Source organism: Maylandia zebra, linkage group LG5 (genome assembly GCF_041146795.1).
Source record: "Maylandia zebra isolate NMK-2024a linkage group LG5, Mzebra_GT3a, whole genome shotgun sequence".
Lineage (NCBI taxonomy): Eukaryota > Metazoa > Chordata > Actinopteri > Cichliformes > Cichlidae > Maylandia > Maylandia zebra.
In genome coordinates this window covers 8,183,039-8,200,505 of record NC_135171.1, presented here as the reverse complement: position 1 = coordinate 8,200,505, position 17,467 = coordinate 8,183,039, and the positions used below count along the sequence as shown (strand labels likewise).

General features: G+C 41.2%; 1 protein-coding gene across 1 annotated transcript; it reads left to right on the top strand.

Annotated features, from left to right (window-relative positions):
- The first annotated feature begins 896 nt into the window (after positions 1-896).
- slc60a1a (solute carrier family 60 member 1a) lies at positions 897-17,406 on the top strand. Its single transcript, XM_004559892.2, has 10 exons — positions 897-1,271; positions 6,808-7,006; positions 8,224-8,478; positions 10,823-10,946; positions 11,029-11,144; positions 11,715-11,888; positions 12,767-12,914; positions 14,324-14,394; positions 14,719-14,839; positions 15,171-17,406. Exons 1-10 carry the CDS (start codon positions 1,042-1,044, stop codon positions 15,221-15,223), a joined length of 1,491 nt encoding a protein of 496 aa, XP_004559949.1. The 5' UTR covers positions 897-1,041; the 3' UTR covers positions 15,224-17,406.
- Positions 17,407-17,467: the final 61 nt, after the last annotated feature.

Genomic DNA, 17,467 nt, shown 5'->3' with positions numbered 1-17,467 from the left:
CTTCCAAAGCAGAGCTACTAGATCACTTAAATTACACAACTGAAAGCACATGTGTGCATTGTTTGTGTATTTATACACAGGCACTCATATATATTCAAATAATTTAAAAAAAAAAAAAGTTCATTTACCTGTTACTACCACACACCAAATCTGGTCGTTGGTACTTGCTGGCTTGTGTAGCCACTAGGTAACAAAAGCTCAACACTGCGCCTAGCATCCTGGAGCACTTCTGTTGTGTTTTGTACGTGTTTTGGAGTTTTTACGTGTTTTGGAGTTTTTACGTGTTTTGGAGTTTGTACGTGTTTTGGAGTTTGTACGTGTTTCGGAGTTCGTACTTGATTTGAAGTTTGTATGTGCTTTGTCTCTAGGGGCCACCGTAAATATACTTTTATTTATTCACTCCACATAAAATGCAATAAATAAATCATATAATACAAAAATCAACTATTCACATTTTCAGCTTTTTCCTTTTACAAATTTAAAGTGAAAACAACACAAAACACTGCAAGCCACAACACAATTAAATATAAATTATAATATGAAAACAAAAAGAACATGCATATTCTCTGTCATATGGGCCTGCATGAATAAACTTTCTGAATCCTTTATCACCTGCAACCGAAAATAGTTGTGGATGATTACTATACCTTTCTAATGTTGTTGTCCCTGCCTCTCTTTCTCTCTCTCTGGCTCTGTTCCTGTGCTACTGAGTGTAACTACCGCCCCTCCCCCCTCTGCCCAGCGTAAAGCACAAGGCTGGCGTGCAGAGTGAAGCGGAAAAAAAGTGCGAGAGAGAGGCTGAGAGAAAGAAAAAAAAAATACAACCCACGTGACGGCTCGCGTCGTTCACGTCAAAGAGTCGGCTCTAAGAGCCATTTCGTTCGCGAACGACCCATCACTACTCGGCTGAGTGCTCGCACTCTGTTTACTTTGTCGGCTGGCAGTGTGTTCAGTTCAGTGTGAAGGAGCCGGCTCTGTAGATATGAGCAGCTGGCAGCTGTGAAGCCTCTCAGGACTTCCGTCTGCTCAGACGTGTTAACGATGCTGCTGGACGAGCGGATCTGGTTGCTGTTTAAGCGCCACTGGCCACAGACTCTCACCTACTGGAGCGTGTTCTTCAGCTTCGGCCTGTGCATCGCCTTCCTGGGACCCACTATCCTGGACCTGAGGTGTCAGACCCAGTCGACCCTGCAGCAGATCACCTGGGTGTTTGTCTCTCAGCAGTTCTTTCTGCTGGTGGGCAGCAGCGTGGGAGGACTGTTTAAGAAAACGTGAGTCTGGTTAGTGAACACAGGGTGTTTTCACGAGGTCTAGCTTCACATGTAAAACACCTCACCGCTCACTGTGTTTCATCCAGTGCGTCCTCTGCCAGTCATCGATGCTTTGACTTGTGTTTGTTATCAGAGCTCAGCTGTGAAAGCTGTGAATCCTCTCTCACTCTGCATGTGTGATGGGTTAGACACAAGCCCACTGGGACGGTTTCTAACAGGGTCCATGTGAACCCACACCCAAGGAGTGTGTAGGATAACATAGTTTACATGTCAGTGATGAACTTTATAATAAACAAAGGATCATATACTTCACCTTTACAGGTCCCAGCTGTGCGGCAAAGGGAGTTACTATGAACTGTTTTCAATCTGTTCCACACATTTCCTAAAAGAACCTGGTTTGTACTAAAAGCATGATATGAATAAACTGCTGGCTGCAAAGCTGAAGCCACTGACGTCAGTGGTTATAGGAGAGGCTACTCGCTCAGGTGGGTCTGTTATCAGGGTTTCTGTGACTACAAGCACAACTGCCTGCAGGAGCCTTTCTAGATACCAAAACCACAATTGTTAAACTAGTTAATATGTCTTATTAGCCTTCTGTTACATGTTGAAAATACACTTATTCACAAGGGGGTGCCACAGTGGGTGGCGTGGCATGTTTGGATCTTCAGCTTGTTAAGTTTTAGGGAGCCACTTAACCATGAAAGCAGCTAAAAAAAAGTTAAAACTTTTTAAATAAGGAAAAGAGGACGAGTTTACCTGTTAAGTTTAAGTCAGTTACAGTGGGGCAAAAAAGTATTTAGTCAGCCACCGATTGTGCAAGTTCCCCCACTTAAAATGATGGCAGAGGTCAGTAATTTGCACCAGAGGTACACTTCAACTGTAAGAGACAGAATGTGAAAAAAAAATCCATGAATTCACATGGTAGGATTTGTAAATAATTTATTCATAAATTAGGGTGGAAAATAAGTATTTGGTCACCTCAAACAAGGAAAATCTCTGGCTCTCACAGACCTGTAACGTCTTCTGTAAGAAGCTTTTCTGTCCCCCACTCGTTACCTGTATGAATGGCACCTGTTTGAACTCATCATCTGTATAAAAGACACCTGTCCACAGCCTCAAACAGTCAGACTCCAAACTCCGCCATGGCCAAGACCAAAGAGCTTTTGAAGGACACCAGGAAAAGTATTGTAGACCTGCACCAGACTGGGAAGAGTGAATCTACAATAGGCAAGCAGCTTGGTGTGAAAAAATCAACTGTGGGAGCAATCATCAGAAAATGGAAGACATACAAGACCACTGATAATCTCCCTCGATCTGGGGCTCCACGCAAGATCTCATCCCGTGGGGTCAAAATGATCATGAGAACGGTGAGCAAAGATCCCAGAACCACACGGGGGGACCTGGTGAATGACCTTCAGAGAGCTGGGACCAAAGTAACAAAGGTCACCATCAGTAACACACTACAACGGCAGGGAATCAAATCCCGCAGTGCCAGACGTGTTCCGCTGCTGAAGCCAGTGCATGTCCAGGCCCATCTGAAGTTTGCCAGAGAGCACATGGATGATACAGCAGAGGATTGGGAGAATGTCATGTGGTCAGATGAAACCAAAGTAGAACTTTTTGGTATAAACTCAACTCGTCGTGTTTGGAGGAAGGAGAATACTGAGTTGCATCCCAAGAACACCATACCTACTGTGAAGCATGGGGGTGGAAACATCATGCTATGGGGCTGTTTTTCTGCCAAGGGGACAGGACGACTGATCCGTGTTAAGGACAGAATGAATGGGGCCATGTATCGTGAGATTTTGAGCCAAAACCTCCTTCCATCAGTGAGAACTTTGAAGATGAAACGAGGCTGGGTCTTCCAACATGACAATGATCCAAAACACACCGCCCGGGCAACAAAGGAGTGGCTCCGTAAGAAGCATTTGAAAGTCCTGGAGTGGCCTAGCCAGTCTCCAGACCTCAACCCCATAGAAAATCTGTGGCGGGAGTTGAAAGTCCGTGTTGCTCGGCGACAGCCCCAAAACATCACTGCTCTCGAGAAGATCTGCATGGAGGAATGGGCCAAAATACCAGCTACTGTGTGTGCAAACCTGGTAAAGACCTATAGTAAACGTTTGACCTCTGTTATTGCAACAAAGGTTATGTTACAAAGTATTGAGTTGTATTTTTGTTATTGACCAAATACTTATTTTCCACCCTGATTTACAAATAAATTCTTTACAAATCCTACCATGTGGATTCATGGATTTTTCTTTCACATTCTGTCTCTCACAGTTGAAGTGTACCTCTGGTGCAAATTACTGACCTTTGTCTTCATTTTAGGTGGGGGAACTTGCACAATCGGTGGCTGACTAAATACTTTTTTGCCCCACTGTATGTCACTTATGTCCTCTAATTCACCTGCGTCTTCTAATTACAGGACTTACCTGCAGTGATATCAGCGTTCTTGTTCTGGCAGAATAACTGGTTCTCACATTTGAGCAGGACAGTGGTTTAGAGTTTCACAGAGTACAGAGCCAAATACAGTAACTAACCCTGTGGGTAACAAAGACGTGCCTTTGCTGATATCTCTGCTACCTTTAAAGCTTGCTTTTTGGCCCTAAAACAGAATAAAGTTACATTGTAAATAAACACATTCAAACGAGAGTTCAGGTTTATGAATGCACAGATAAAATAACTGAGCAGATGAATTATTACACCAAATGGGATTTTTTTTTTTCTTTTCTTTTTTTCTTTTTAGTGACTGAAGTTGAGAGTGGTCTTGATGGACGGCTCAGTATGAAATGTTTTGTTCCTGATTAACAATAGTGTTGAAATAATTTTGCAGCTAGACTTTCACCTGTGACAGTTGGACTGAATATTGTATTTGACTGGCAGATCTGTGGCATGCAAATGACAGAGTTTTGGTTCACATCTCTGTTTGAAATTTCCAGCCACTGAGCAGGAATGACAGATTGTGTGAAATGGAAATCTACATGTGTTGGGACACAATGAACATACAGTATGATGCCAAACACATTCACTCGTCTGTGACATCCCATTCTTAATCCATAGAGCTTAATATGATGTCGGCCGCTGTTTGCAGCTATAACAGCTTCACCAAGGTTTAGTTTTTGCGGGAATTTCTGACCATTTTTCCAGAATCACACTTGTGGGGCCAGACACTGATTCTCTAACTCATCCCAAACGTGTTCTGTCAGGTTGATTTGAGGCCAGTTAAGTTCTTCCACATCAAACTAACTCGTCTGTGTCTTTATGGACCTTGCTTTGTGCAGTGGTGCACAGTCATGTTTGAACAGGGAGGAGCCATCTCCAAACCGTTCCCACAAACTTGGGAGTATATAATTGTCCAAAAATTGTCCAAAATGTCTTGGTATGCTGAAGCATTAGGAGTTCCTTTCACTGAATGTTGGGTTTTTTGGTTAATGGGAAAAAGCCTTTGGAACCTTGGAACGTTCCCATGGAAGCCCAGTCTCTTTCTTATTGTTAAATCATCAAAACTGACCTTAACTGAGACAAGTGAGACTTTTGAGACATCCTGGCTGAGTTGTTCTTGATGTTTCTTTGTGCAATGATGTGTTGCTTTTAGAGATCTTTCAGCTTACTTCACTTAATACATGCATACATTTTCTACTTCAGTGAGCAGGTCTGGCAGTACTCAGGATTGTGTGGCTGTTGAACCAGAGATTAGCTTTCCAAAAAATGTAGTTAATCACAGTTAATTTATGATTGAATAAGGAGGGAACTATTAATATAAAATAATATTTACTAAAATAAATCATCATTTAAAAAACTGATTTTCTATTTACTTGGGTTATTTTTAAGATAATTAAATTTGTTTCGTGATCTGAAACGTGTGAGGAAAAAGAGGAAAAACAGAAACTAGGAAGTGGGTAAATACTTTTTCACAGCGCAGTTTCAGCCTGGTACCTATCATACGGGCATGTGGAATTCTCTAAATACTGAGGAAAGGTGCTTTTTTTTCTTCACTCCTTTACCAAAGACACGCTGGACCATCCATTACGAACAGAGAGGACATAATGCTGCCGCATTCATACAAACAAACAACATAATTAATAAGTGACTTTGGTCATTATGTACATTGCTGTGTTCTCCCCTGTTACTGTTACTTGCCAATATGCTGTTAGGTGTTGAACTTTCATCAGTTTGAAGTGTATAGTTCACTTATAGATTTAACAAACTTGAAGCACTTTACAAAAGCTTTGGTGCTATAGTTAATGACCTACAGTACTGTATGTTTAAATAATCCATAAGAATTTTGGCACATTGCAAAAAGCAGTTGGAAAAATAGGCACGCATAAGGTCAAATTGTTATGCCTAAATGACTGGGTCAGAGCATCTCCAAAACTGTAACTCTTGTGGGGTTTTCCCAGTCTCTATGAAAGGGAGTCCACGGAAGGAACAGTGGTGAACCAGAGACTGAGTCATGGTTGGCCAAGTCTCAGTGATGCATGTTAGCGGTTGGCCTATGTGGTCAGATACAAGAGAAGCGCTGACCCCTGTCCACTGCCGAATGCTTACATAACCCTAACCCAGGCACCAGGATGCACTGTAGAAAGAAGTCAAGCCGCTAGAAAGGTAATGTCAATGTTCTGCTGGGAAACCTTGGGTCCTGCCATCCATGTGGAGTTTACTTGTACCACCTAGCTAAGCATTGTCGAGGACCACGCCCACCACGATTCATGGGTGTATTCATGGGGTTTTCCCTGATGGCTGTGGCCTCTTTCAGCAGAATAATGCACCCTGCCACAAAGACAAAATGATTCAGGAACAGTGAGTTTGAAATGTTCAGCTGTGATCCAGCTTCAGCTTCTGAAAACGGGCCTGTTTGGCATGTGGCTAAAGCAAAGTCAAGTGGCTGTTAAGAGGTTAAACAGCCAACCATGTTTCTTGGACATTTGTTTTTTTAACCATTATCTTTTAGTGCACCTACACTGTTTTATCATTATCACTGTTGAGAAAGCTCCTTTATCTTTATCGTGTCTGCTGCTCACCTTGCACACCTGCGTAGGTGAATTCATTTCCCAAAAGCTAATCCTGGATGTGTTTGTGTGCACTTTGGAAGCCTTAAACAGTACATTTATATCATTTAAAGTGGAAGCCTTTACAAACTCAGCAGGTGTGATTCATTATTTTTGCTGCTGACTTTTCACCCTCCGGTGGTTTTTGTGAATGTCCCTGTAGCTAACAGAGGATTATCTGGGACAAGCTGAAAGAGAAGAAGGGGAATGTAAGGTGAAGATAAGATGTAGGTTTGCTGAATGTGTGTGTGTGTGTGTGTTTGGGGGGGGGTGGCTGTGATAATTTTGGCTAGGTAAATAAGTTTTAAGCGACAGACCATCAAGGTGACTTTACTGCAGCAGTAAGTAGGTGTGAATGTAGGCGGAGGATTATTGTTGGTATTTTCCTTTAGTTTTAGGTTAGTAGAGCATAGGAAGTTTATTTATTCAAACAAAACTCTATCATGTGTACACAGGATGTGTATTCTATCCTCTTTTTTTTTTTTTAGCCTTAAGTCCTCGCTCTTAGCCCTCTTCAGCTGCACCCTCATCATCTCGCTGGTGTTTGCCGTCATACCACTATGTCACCACGTCATACTGCTGTCCATCGCCATGGCGCTGGCTGGCAAAGCCATGGGCGTGATCGACACCATCGCCAACCTGCAGCTAGTGAAGCTGTACCAGAAGGACTCTGCCATCTTCCTGCAGGTCACTAAGATGTTGATGTGTCTGTGTGTTTGTGTCGGTGCAGTTAAAAAGCTGCTGTCGGTCAATTTGGGGAAAAAAAAAAGAAAATCACTCTTTGACATAGCCTTGTTGAAAAAAGTAAGGGGAGTAACTGAGAATAATGGTGCCTTAATGAGCATTTTTATTTAGTCAAACAGTCACATGGTTTTGTGTCTGGATTTTCATGGATTTTATAGGTTACTCATTTGTTTACTGTTTGGATTCCTTTCATTGGGCTCATTAGGAGGCCAAACTAGGTTAAAAGGAGAGTGAATGTGTGACTTACATTCATCGTGCCAACAGAAACCAGGCGCCTGCACAGTCAGGTGAAAATCCTGTTTGCTTGTCATTGCAAATGACCCCTTATCACGCTGCCCTTGACACACCACACTAAGCCTGCACGATTATGGCAAGAATGATTATCACAATTATTTTGTTCAGTCTTGAAATTACTTTTATTTGTAGTGATTATTAAAGAGACAAAGTGTCTTTTTATTGCACTGTCATATAAATTGAATACTGCTTTCACATCTCAACGTCTGTATAAATCTTAGCACAAATATAACATCTCTTCATTATTGAGCTGAGCATCTCTTAGAAGAAAAGTAGAAAATACATGTAAGAAAAACAGAACACACCAAAATGTAGCACAAAATTAATTCAGAAGGACACTTTCACTTCATTTCACCTTTACGTTGTGCTACATTATGCTAATAAATTAGTCTTTGCAGACAAATAATATAAAGTCTGTAATTCCGTCCTGTCTCTGATGCCGTGTATTTGTTCAGACTATTCCAAGAAACTTCAAGCTGTGTGGTTCAGGGAACAGCTGTGATAATTGGTCAGCGGCTGATTTGGTCAACAGAGCATGCTTTTTAAATATCGCTTGATCGTGCTCATATGATTGTTGGAAACCAAAATTGTGATTGAGTTTAAAATTGTATTAATTGTACAGATCTGGCTGATAGAATAGAATTCAACTTTATTGTCATTGCACATGCACAGGTACAGGGCAACGAAATGCAGTTTAGTACAATGCCAGCTAAAATAAATGAATAAGTACATGCAGGGCTGGAGGAGGGTGCAATATTTTAAAAAGTAAAAACAAAACTTTTTTTTAATCTTGAAAGTTCTGACTCCTAGACTGCTAGATCCTCTTAATTTGAATAACGGAGGCTGCTGTTCGTGTCTCTTGCTAGGCCTTGCATTTCTTCACAGGCCTTGGGGCACTGGTCAGTCCCCTGGTGGCCGATCCCTTCCTGGCTGAGGACAGCTGTGTGCTGGGAGCTAACTTGACCACCAACTCATCCTCTCCCAGGAACCTACAGCATCTCCGCAGCACCCTCGCTGGCCATGGAGCAGCACTGCACACCATCTCTCACTTTCGTCTGTATACTGACGGGGTTGTCGTCACCAGGGTGTCGTATGCTTTCTGGATCATGGCTCTTATCAATGTGAGTTCAATGTGATGATCCTTGATTTCTTAATTTTTGTATATTTTTCACACTTAAATGTTTCAGATTATCAAACCAATGTAAATATTAGGCAATGATAACCCGAGAAAATACAACAGAGTTTTTAAGTGATGATTAAATACATTTTTTGGAAAGAAGGTCAATTTCTCTTACAGTAACCAGGCTTAATTACTTCCAGACCCACTGAATCAAAAAAATCCCCCTCTGGACTGATGAGATAAAAGCTGAACTTTCTGGAAGCTTTGAGTCCCTAAAACTAACACAGCATTTCATAAAAAGAACATCATACCAGCAGTCAAACATGGTGCTGGTCTAGGCCTGCTTTGCTGCTTCAGAACATGGATGACTTGCTGTAATTGGTGGAACCATGAATTCTGCCCTTCGTTTGCGAGGTGCGCCTGCTGCTTAACGGCACAGAGAGGAGAGGGCGGGGCGGCGAGGGAGTCTCTGACCGGCTGGAGCGGCATCTAATAACCAACTCGCAAAATAAAATAAAAATAAAAACAAACCAACAAACACGAAAACACCAGACATTATAATACAGACTTATAATTTGCACCGATGTTTTTTCGAAATTCTGTAAACGAAAAGTGAGCGCGAGAGCCCTCGGTGCGCCTGCTCGCTGCTGAAGTCAAAGTAAACTTTATTGTCATCTCCGCTACAGTCCAGTATATAGAGAGACGAGACGGCGAGGCTCCAGTTACAGCAGTGCAAGTAAACAATGTATATAAGAAGAGTAAGAAAATAAATATACACTTTAGGATTAAGGATAAAGGGATCAATAACAATTTAAAATTTGATGATTTGGGGGGGGGCGCCAGAGGGAGTGTTCGCCCAGGGCGCCAAACAGGCTAGGACCGCCACTGCCTGAAATGATTTTCCAACAGTCTTGAAGGAGTTCCCAGAGATGCTGAGCACTTGTTGGCCTGTTTGCCTTCACTCTGTGGTCCATCTCATCCCAAACCATCTCAATTGGGTTTAGGTCAGGTGACTGTGGAGGCCAGGCCATCTGGTCTGATCTGGGGTCATTGTCCTGTTGATTGGTTCTTGCCATAATATGAATTCTAAGGTCGGGGGGGGGGGTCCCATTTCACTGCAGGGCAACCTGCATGTGACGAATAAAGCTTTGATTGATTGATAACAGTTGTCAAATAGAGCTGTCAGCTGTGTACCAACCTGACTTCTAGATAATAGAACTGATGCTCCCAACCCCATTAAGAAAGCTTGAAATTCCAGAAATGAACCGTGACAAGGCACACCTGTCGTGATAACCATTTCAGGTGACTATATCATGATGTCACTGAGAGAAGGCCAACGGTTTGGAGCACTGTCAACAAAGCAATCTTCAACAATCTTAAACCATAATACATAGTGTTACTGATCAATTTTTTTCTTTGCTAGATAATTCCATGTATCTTGCTTCATATATTTGATGTCTTCATTTTGTATCACAATGTAGAAAGTAGTAAAAATAAAGAATAACCATTAAATGAGAAGGCGTGTCCAGACTTTTGACCGCTAGTGTACATGTGATGAATATGCAAAAAAAAAAGTCATGAAGGGGCACATACTTTCCCATGGTACAGGACATGATGTGAATAATGCAAACACATAGTTACATAATACATGATCTTGAAAGTTAATCTAAGCTGTCTGTTGTGTGTTGTGAATAGGATCCTCTTATGAATAGAACACTGGTCAGGTGTGGTTCTGAATGAACAAAGAGCCCCTGTTTGACATGTTTGCCTCATTGTTAGTAGAGTAGTCAAACATGCTACTAGAACAGTGTAAGAAATATAATCAGCTTTCTCTTAAACACTGAATTTGTGTGTAAGTTTGTACCTAAGTTAAATGTTTAGCTTGGTCGAGTAATTAGCTCGGGGTGCTGGCGGCGAAGAAACAAAACAATCTGCACGGATTTTTAGCGTAGTTTTCTTCCCCATAATGAAATCACTGATGTATCCCATGACTAGATTTCCCGAGTAGTGCTGAACAATTTCACATGAAAATGGCTCAAATGGAAGTTAATGATATAATGACATTTCCAGATAGCACTGCTGCTCCTCAGAGTTGCCTAAACCTCTTGTTTACAGTTTATCTGGGTTAGAAGTAACAGAAGTTCAGATGAAGTAAACAGACTTCCCCATCACTGCGTGCAGCATTTTCAGAGTGTGCTGGATCAGTTTCAAGCTGACGACAAGAAAAGAAGATTGTATGTTTGTGAGAACCTCTTCTCACAAACATACAAACAGGAAGTGTTATCTCTTCATTTGGTGAACAACGTTCTCATTGTGTGTCTGTGTGTTTGTGTGTGTTTTGACAGCTCCCTGTCCCAGCGGCAGTGCTCGCATTGATGTCCCATGAGCGATTGCTGCCTTGCTCCAGAAGCAGTCCACGTCTGCTTGATGCAGACTCCAACAGGAGCCCCACGGGGGACACGGACCAAGGTAGTGCACACGTGTTTGTGTGTCTGTGTGACAACTTTGCTGAGATGAAAGTGCAGACCTCTGAGTGTGACTGTCTCCCCAGAACATGGGAGTGTTTTTAGCTGCTGTAACCCTGCCAAACTCCGGGATCGCTCTGCTACTTTCTTCATCATCCACGCTCTAGGAGGAGCTATCCTCTTTATCACAGATGGGATTATAGTAAGGCTTCCAGCTAACACCACACACAATTACACATGAACCCAAGTAAAATGGGAACAATCCAAGAATAACCTTTTACACACAAAACAGGATCGTGATATGTGAGAGCTTCAGTGCTTTTGGCTTTGCTGTATTAAAACATCATCTAATCGACTAAGACTCTGCTTAGGAGCAACACAGAGCAGTACATCGATGTGCCGTCACCGTTAAAATAGAAAGTTTGCACTTGTGACATCATGACTGTTTATTACACTGTGTTATATATTATATTGCACCCGTGTTATATTTATAGAAGCAATATCCTGGGAAGGGATATTGCTTCTATAAATGTGGTAAGAAATCATACAAAAAGAGCACCTTTACACGTCATTATTAGAGTGACCGGCTGAAGGCTGTCTGTGAATCCAGTGTAAACAGGCAATATAAAGCTTTAAGAACAAGGCTCAGATATTATGGTGCCTTATTTGATCTGATTATATGTTACCAATGAGAACAGGGAAAAAAGTGAGCGACAAAGTTTGTTCCTGGGCCTGATCTAACTGACCTCCGGCCGGGTTTCTGGTCCTGCAGGGCTCTTATGCTGGCTTCGTCTACACCTACGCCGTCTCCCCTCCTCTGCTGATGGGCCATAAGATGGCAGGCTGTCTGGACAGCATATTCTGGGCCGCGATCACCGTGGGAAGACTGGCTTCAATGTACTTGTCCTACAGATACACGGCACCCAAGCTGCTCACCGTCAGTCTGGTATGGACACGTGTCTGAAGGACAAACCTGCATGAACAGAGATATCACAGGGCAGGAAAAGCAGAAGTGACCATCAGGGGTCAGGCTTTATTCCTCTTAAAGCTATAAGACGTTTGTCTTACGACAGTTCAAACCAAATATTTGAACAGGGTGGGAATGCAGCCACCGAGAAGAGGATTGTTGTCTGAGTGGGTACACACAGTGTGTCTGAGCTAACCTGGTTCAGTCTCACTTTACCACATCAGTCTCATTCATTCCACTCAGTTTCGGCATTGTAGTGTCTCTGTGGACAAGCAGTCCATTACAAACGTATAAATGCCGTCCTGCTTGCTCTCATAAGTAAGGATTGTTATTATCAGTTTTCTGCAGTGTTAGCCTGAACATAAAGTTTGCCTTTCTCATGCAAACAGTGTTACTGGTGTTTTTTTGTCTTTATTAATTTTGTTAAACAACAACAAAATTGTATGAAATGCAAAAAAACAAATTTTCTACAGTTTCCTGGAGCCCGATGTGATTTTAAATGATCGTGTTTACAGGTTTTAACCTGTAATGGTTTCTAGTTTTGTTCGTCACAACAGGCTCTCTGTTATGTGTTGAATATCTCAGCTGGTCAAGTGTTAGACTGAAGCCGACTTTGGTTCTTTGCTGGGTTTTGGCAGCACTTAGTTCCCTTTTAACCTTTAGCAGGACTTTCCAGTGTTAGTCTAAGCTTTCAAATCCAGTCATCTGTTATTTCCACTTTACAACAGTATGTGTACATTTCCATCAACGTCTGTGCATCACCTCTCTGTTGTTCTTTCTGTTTATGTATATTTTATATTTAGTGTGTGTGTGTGCATGTGTGTGTGTGTGTGTGTGTGTGGGTGTGTGTTTCTCAGGTGGGAGTCATACTGGTTCAGTGCCTGCTGTTAATCTTCTACACCAGCTCTGTGTTTCTGTTCTTTGGCACCTGTGTGTTGGGCCTGTGCATCAGCAGTGTGTTCCCCTCTGTGTTAGCCTTCACAGAGGACATATTAGAATACAAAGGTACACACGCATCGTCAGTGCCTCACAGGAGTACAGCCATCAAACAGTCATTGTTAATATTAGGCTAAGATAACCCGACGATTTCATTTATTAAAGGGAAAAGGCTTCCCAACCCTACCTGGCCCGGTATAAAAAAGTAACCTCCCCAACAGAGAGTGGCTTATGAAATTAAATTCAGTTTGTTTTGCCATAGTCTGGCCTGATTACTGCCAGACCTGTTGAATCAAAAAATAGAATCTGACCAAGTGAAGTTCTCATAGAGCAACACTTCATGCCAAAATGTAAAGAATCTCAAGAAGAGAAACAAAATCAGTCTAGAAAGGTCTTTTCTATGACTTTGAGAGAGCTAATTTCCAAAAATGGATATAATGTTGAACAGTGGTGAACCTTCACAGGAGGAAAAAATAACTCCTATCAAAATAAGAGCGCACTCGTGGCTTATTCAGGTCACAAAGGAACGCAGACAAACACGTAAAGAACAGTTAAGGTCAGCGTTCATACAGTTTGCTCACTGAAGTATTTTCATTTGTAATATTTCTGTCTTTGTTAGGATTTGTAGAAAAAGAAAACAACGGTCAGAAAGAGGACAAATACTTTTTCACTGCACCAGCGTGCATACTGCATTTGCTGCATAAGTAACCTTATATATTGTAAACCAGTAGGAAATGAGTAAAATCATTCCTGATGACACTCAGTTACAGAAAAGTTAACAGTGAAAGTGTAAAACAGAATAACTTGTTTGCAAAACATATAAATACAATATTGGATGAAGAGCAGATCAAACTGTGGGCATGGAAACATGTGCTCACTTTGAATTTCATGCCACAAAGGCAGCAGAAGGAGAGATTTATAATACATGAAATTAAAACTATCACATAAAAATGTAGCATTTTTACATGTAAAAATAAAATATTGATGTTCTGTTTATAATTCGCATCATAAATAACTGTGTTTCTACAGTTCTGTTGAGGGTTTTTCCCCACATTCCTGCACTTGAGTGTAATAATTTCCCCCAAAACAGACAAAGATTGTTTAAATATACATGTTTGTCTTCAAGTATGATTTATTATTAGTTCTTAATGATCAGATCTTACTGATTAATTTATACTTTCATTAGTTTTTACAATTTTTATGTCATCCAGTTTTTATTATAATATTCAAATTAATTAAAATTTCTCGATATATTTTACATCAAGTGTTTAATATAAACAGAAACCCTGCTCTCCATGTAACACACACATATGATCATAATCTAACACATTTGTTCATTTGTTTGATTATTAATTATTATAACTTAATAATAAGCATTGATTTTTTTTGTTAATTAATTGCCTCATGTACACTTTTACAGCGTGCAACTTTTGTCCCATAGCTGTAGATTATTCCTGTGTGCTTATTGTGTGTTACAGGCTGTGCCACAACAGTGCTGGTAACGAGTGCCAGCACGGGGGAGATGCTGCTTCAGCTGCTTGTTGGATCGGTAAGAAAGGATTCGAGACTCTTCTGTCTTCCTGAACATTTTTATAAAGCATTCGCTTTCACAAAATGCTTTTACATTCAGTGTTTTATATGAATTTCTCGTTTCTTTCTGAAACATTTAAATAAGTGTAATATAATAGTGCATGTCCCCTCACTGGGGAACAGGCTTTCAGGTCACTACTGAGCATTTGTGCAGTGACTGTAGCCTGCTGTGTCTGCATGAATTAGGCTAAAGTGCCTCAATAACGTTGCTTAGTGGCTTCCCAGGGTTGACCACTGAGATCTTTGCGATTTGGAACTCAATGTGTGTTTATGTGTCCTGCAGGTGATCCACAGTCAGGGCAGCTACTCCTTCCTGCTGTGCGGTACAGTAGCATCCTTTATCGGCTTCTGCCTGTTCCTGCTGCTCCTCTATATCCAGAATATCCACAGAAGCCAGCACACAGGTAAATACATGCAGAAAGACTAAATGATTTGCCAAAACACTGGTGATGCAAAAGGCAGCCTCATGTGGCCATTAGAGGAACTGCAATTTTGGCACTTGCGCTTCAGTCACATTTTCTGCCCTGGAGGTTGCTGCCTGGACTTGTTTGGACTAATTCTGACGTTTCATTCTGGTTCTATCTGCGCTCACAGGTAGCAAACCAACAATCAAACCTCCTTTTTCATAGATTTTTTTCACCTTGACAATATCGCATCCAATGTGACGTGTCAGCCTGTGGATGTCTTTTTTTTTTCTCCTGTTTTCCTTTAGTAACCAACTCTTTTACCTCTCAGATTTGTCTCAATGCACAGACATGAAAGAGAAGCCAAAGACCGGAGACTCGTGACACACTGGAACCCAGAGAACAGAGGATACAGCAAAGGGAGAAATACTTCAGGAGAAGCTGACACTTCTTCCCCCGGGTGGAGGGTTCACAATCACACTCCTGCGTCATGGAAATCACATGCTGAATAATTATTTGCACCCTACTTTCACAGCCTGATGATCAACAAACGGCTCAATGGATGATTAGAGTGTACACAATCATCTCTTTGAGCACATTAAACTGTGCGTTGATTAAATACGACCTCTTCAGTATGAATGTGAATGGACTCTTATAATAGGACTCGTTCGGTGGTGGAAAATAAAGATAAGATGCAGTCGGTTAGAGATCTTTTATTATTGGTTTCTCCTACTGCAATTCTTCTTATATCAACTCTTCCTCACACATCAATACGCAATACAGTCAATCCTGTGTGTGCATGTAAAGTGAGTCACTAATGGAGATTATCAGTCATCAAAAGTGGTTTTGGATGGGGCCAGACTGCAGGCCTTTCTCTGAAGTGTTTCACTTTTGAACTGGTAGATGTTACGAGCAAAGAGTTTCAATTCACTTTCACTTATATAGAACCAAATCACAACAACAGTCACCTCAAGCACTTCATAAGGTAAAGATCCTACAATAAAATAGATGGTAATCAAGTTCTTATATAGTGCTTTGCTATTCTACCTGAACAATCCAAGCACTTTATACATCATGTCTCATTCACCTAAGTGCTTTTCTTCCCTATGCTTAAGTACTTATAAGTAGTATATCCAACATTTACACACTGATGGATGCAAGCTTCTGTTTAGTAGATGACCTCTTGAGCTACAGCCACACCAGACAACAAGCAAAGTGTCAGATACCAAAAGATCTTATCTTTCAATTCAAGTGTCTTATATAGACTATATGTTATGCATATTCGACTTAACGGTTCTTTTATTCTAGAAGTTTAAATTTGGTTTTGCCATATGTCATTTGAAAGGGTACTAAGTGGTGCTGTAAAGACGATTCCCACGTCTGGTAGGCCTTCAAAAGAATCCTGAGGGAGGCTGGGGAGCTCAAGTGTACCATGTTCAACATACCATTTATATTAAAATGGTTACCTGTGGTAAAACGACTCAGTATCCCAACACCTTCCATAGTTACACCTCTTTCATAGCGTGCGGCTCATAAAAATCGGTAATCCATTATCTCAGATTATTAGAATATTTTCCAAGGTCAAGCAGAAAAGTATTTACAGAAATATCTGAAAAGTATGCTCATTTAAATACTGACTGTATTGATGGAGTTCATTAGCTTGTGGGACTGCTGAGGTGTTATTAAAGCCTAGGTTGCTTTGATAGCGGTCTTCAGCTCATCTGTAGTTTGAGGTTGGGTGGTTCTTGTCTTTTTTTTCAACATGTGGAGTTCATGTGTGAGCGAGTTGGCTGGCCAGTGGGAATATGGCCAGAAAATCATTTGGTAAAGTTCTTCTGAAAAGCTAAAGTCCATCTCCATATAGCTTGTCAACAGATTAAAGCATGAAGTGTTCTGAAATGACATGGCAAAGTTTGGCTTTTGACTTTATAATAGTGGACCGACCACCACAAATACCAGCAAAGGACATGGTGCAAGAGTCATCACAGGCTTTACACTAGACTTCAAACACCTTGGACTTACTGCCTCTCCACTCTTCCTCCAGGATTTTCAAATGAAGTACAAAATTTGCTTTAATCTGAAAAGAGGACCGGATCACAGAACAAAAGTCCAGTTTGTTGCGTCCTTAGCACAGCTCAGAAGCTTCTCACACTTCATTCAGGAGCGACCTGAGGTGGCTGTAGCTCAGGAGACAGCGCAGGTCATCTGTTAATTAGAAGGTTGGTGGTTTGATCCCTGGCTGTTTCAGTCTGCATGCCAAAACACCTTTGGGCACATTAAATTCTTAATATTTGAGAGTTTATTAAGGTTCATTCTTAAAGTCTTTCAAGAGTTTTCAGTCAAGACGCTTTCACTGTTTGAACTGGACAGATCAATGTGGTAACTTAAGCACATAACCTAGTCTGGAACAACTTGTATTCAAAGTGGTGATGTAGACAATGTAGCAATGTTTTCAAGCTTGATGCTGATGCTGCTGGACTACAGCACTACTGGAATTACAACAGAGAATCGATGTATTTAGAGGCTATTCCTGATCATTTACAGTCAATAAAATTAAATTCACTTTTTCTGAGTCTGAATAAGTTTAGAAAGTGAAATTCATTTAAAAGTGAAACTGATTTGTGTGAG

What these genes read in the sequence shown, in the direction of transcription:
- slc60a1a (XM_004559892.2), top strand. Translation starts at nt 1,042, where the DNA reads ATGCTGCTGGACGAGCGGATCTGGTTGCTGTTTAAGCGCCACTGGCCA. An exon ending in GGAGGACTGTTTAAGAAAAC is followed by an intron (nt 1,272 to 6,807) that starts GTGAGTCTGGTT and finishes TTTTTTTTTTAG; the next exon opens with CCTTAAGTCCTCGCTCTTAG. An exon ending in ACTCTGCCATCTTCCTGCAG is followed by an intron (nt 7,007 to 8,223) that starts GTCACTAAGATG and finishes GTCTCTTGCTAG; the next exon opens with GCCTTGCATTTCTTCACAGG.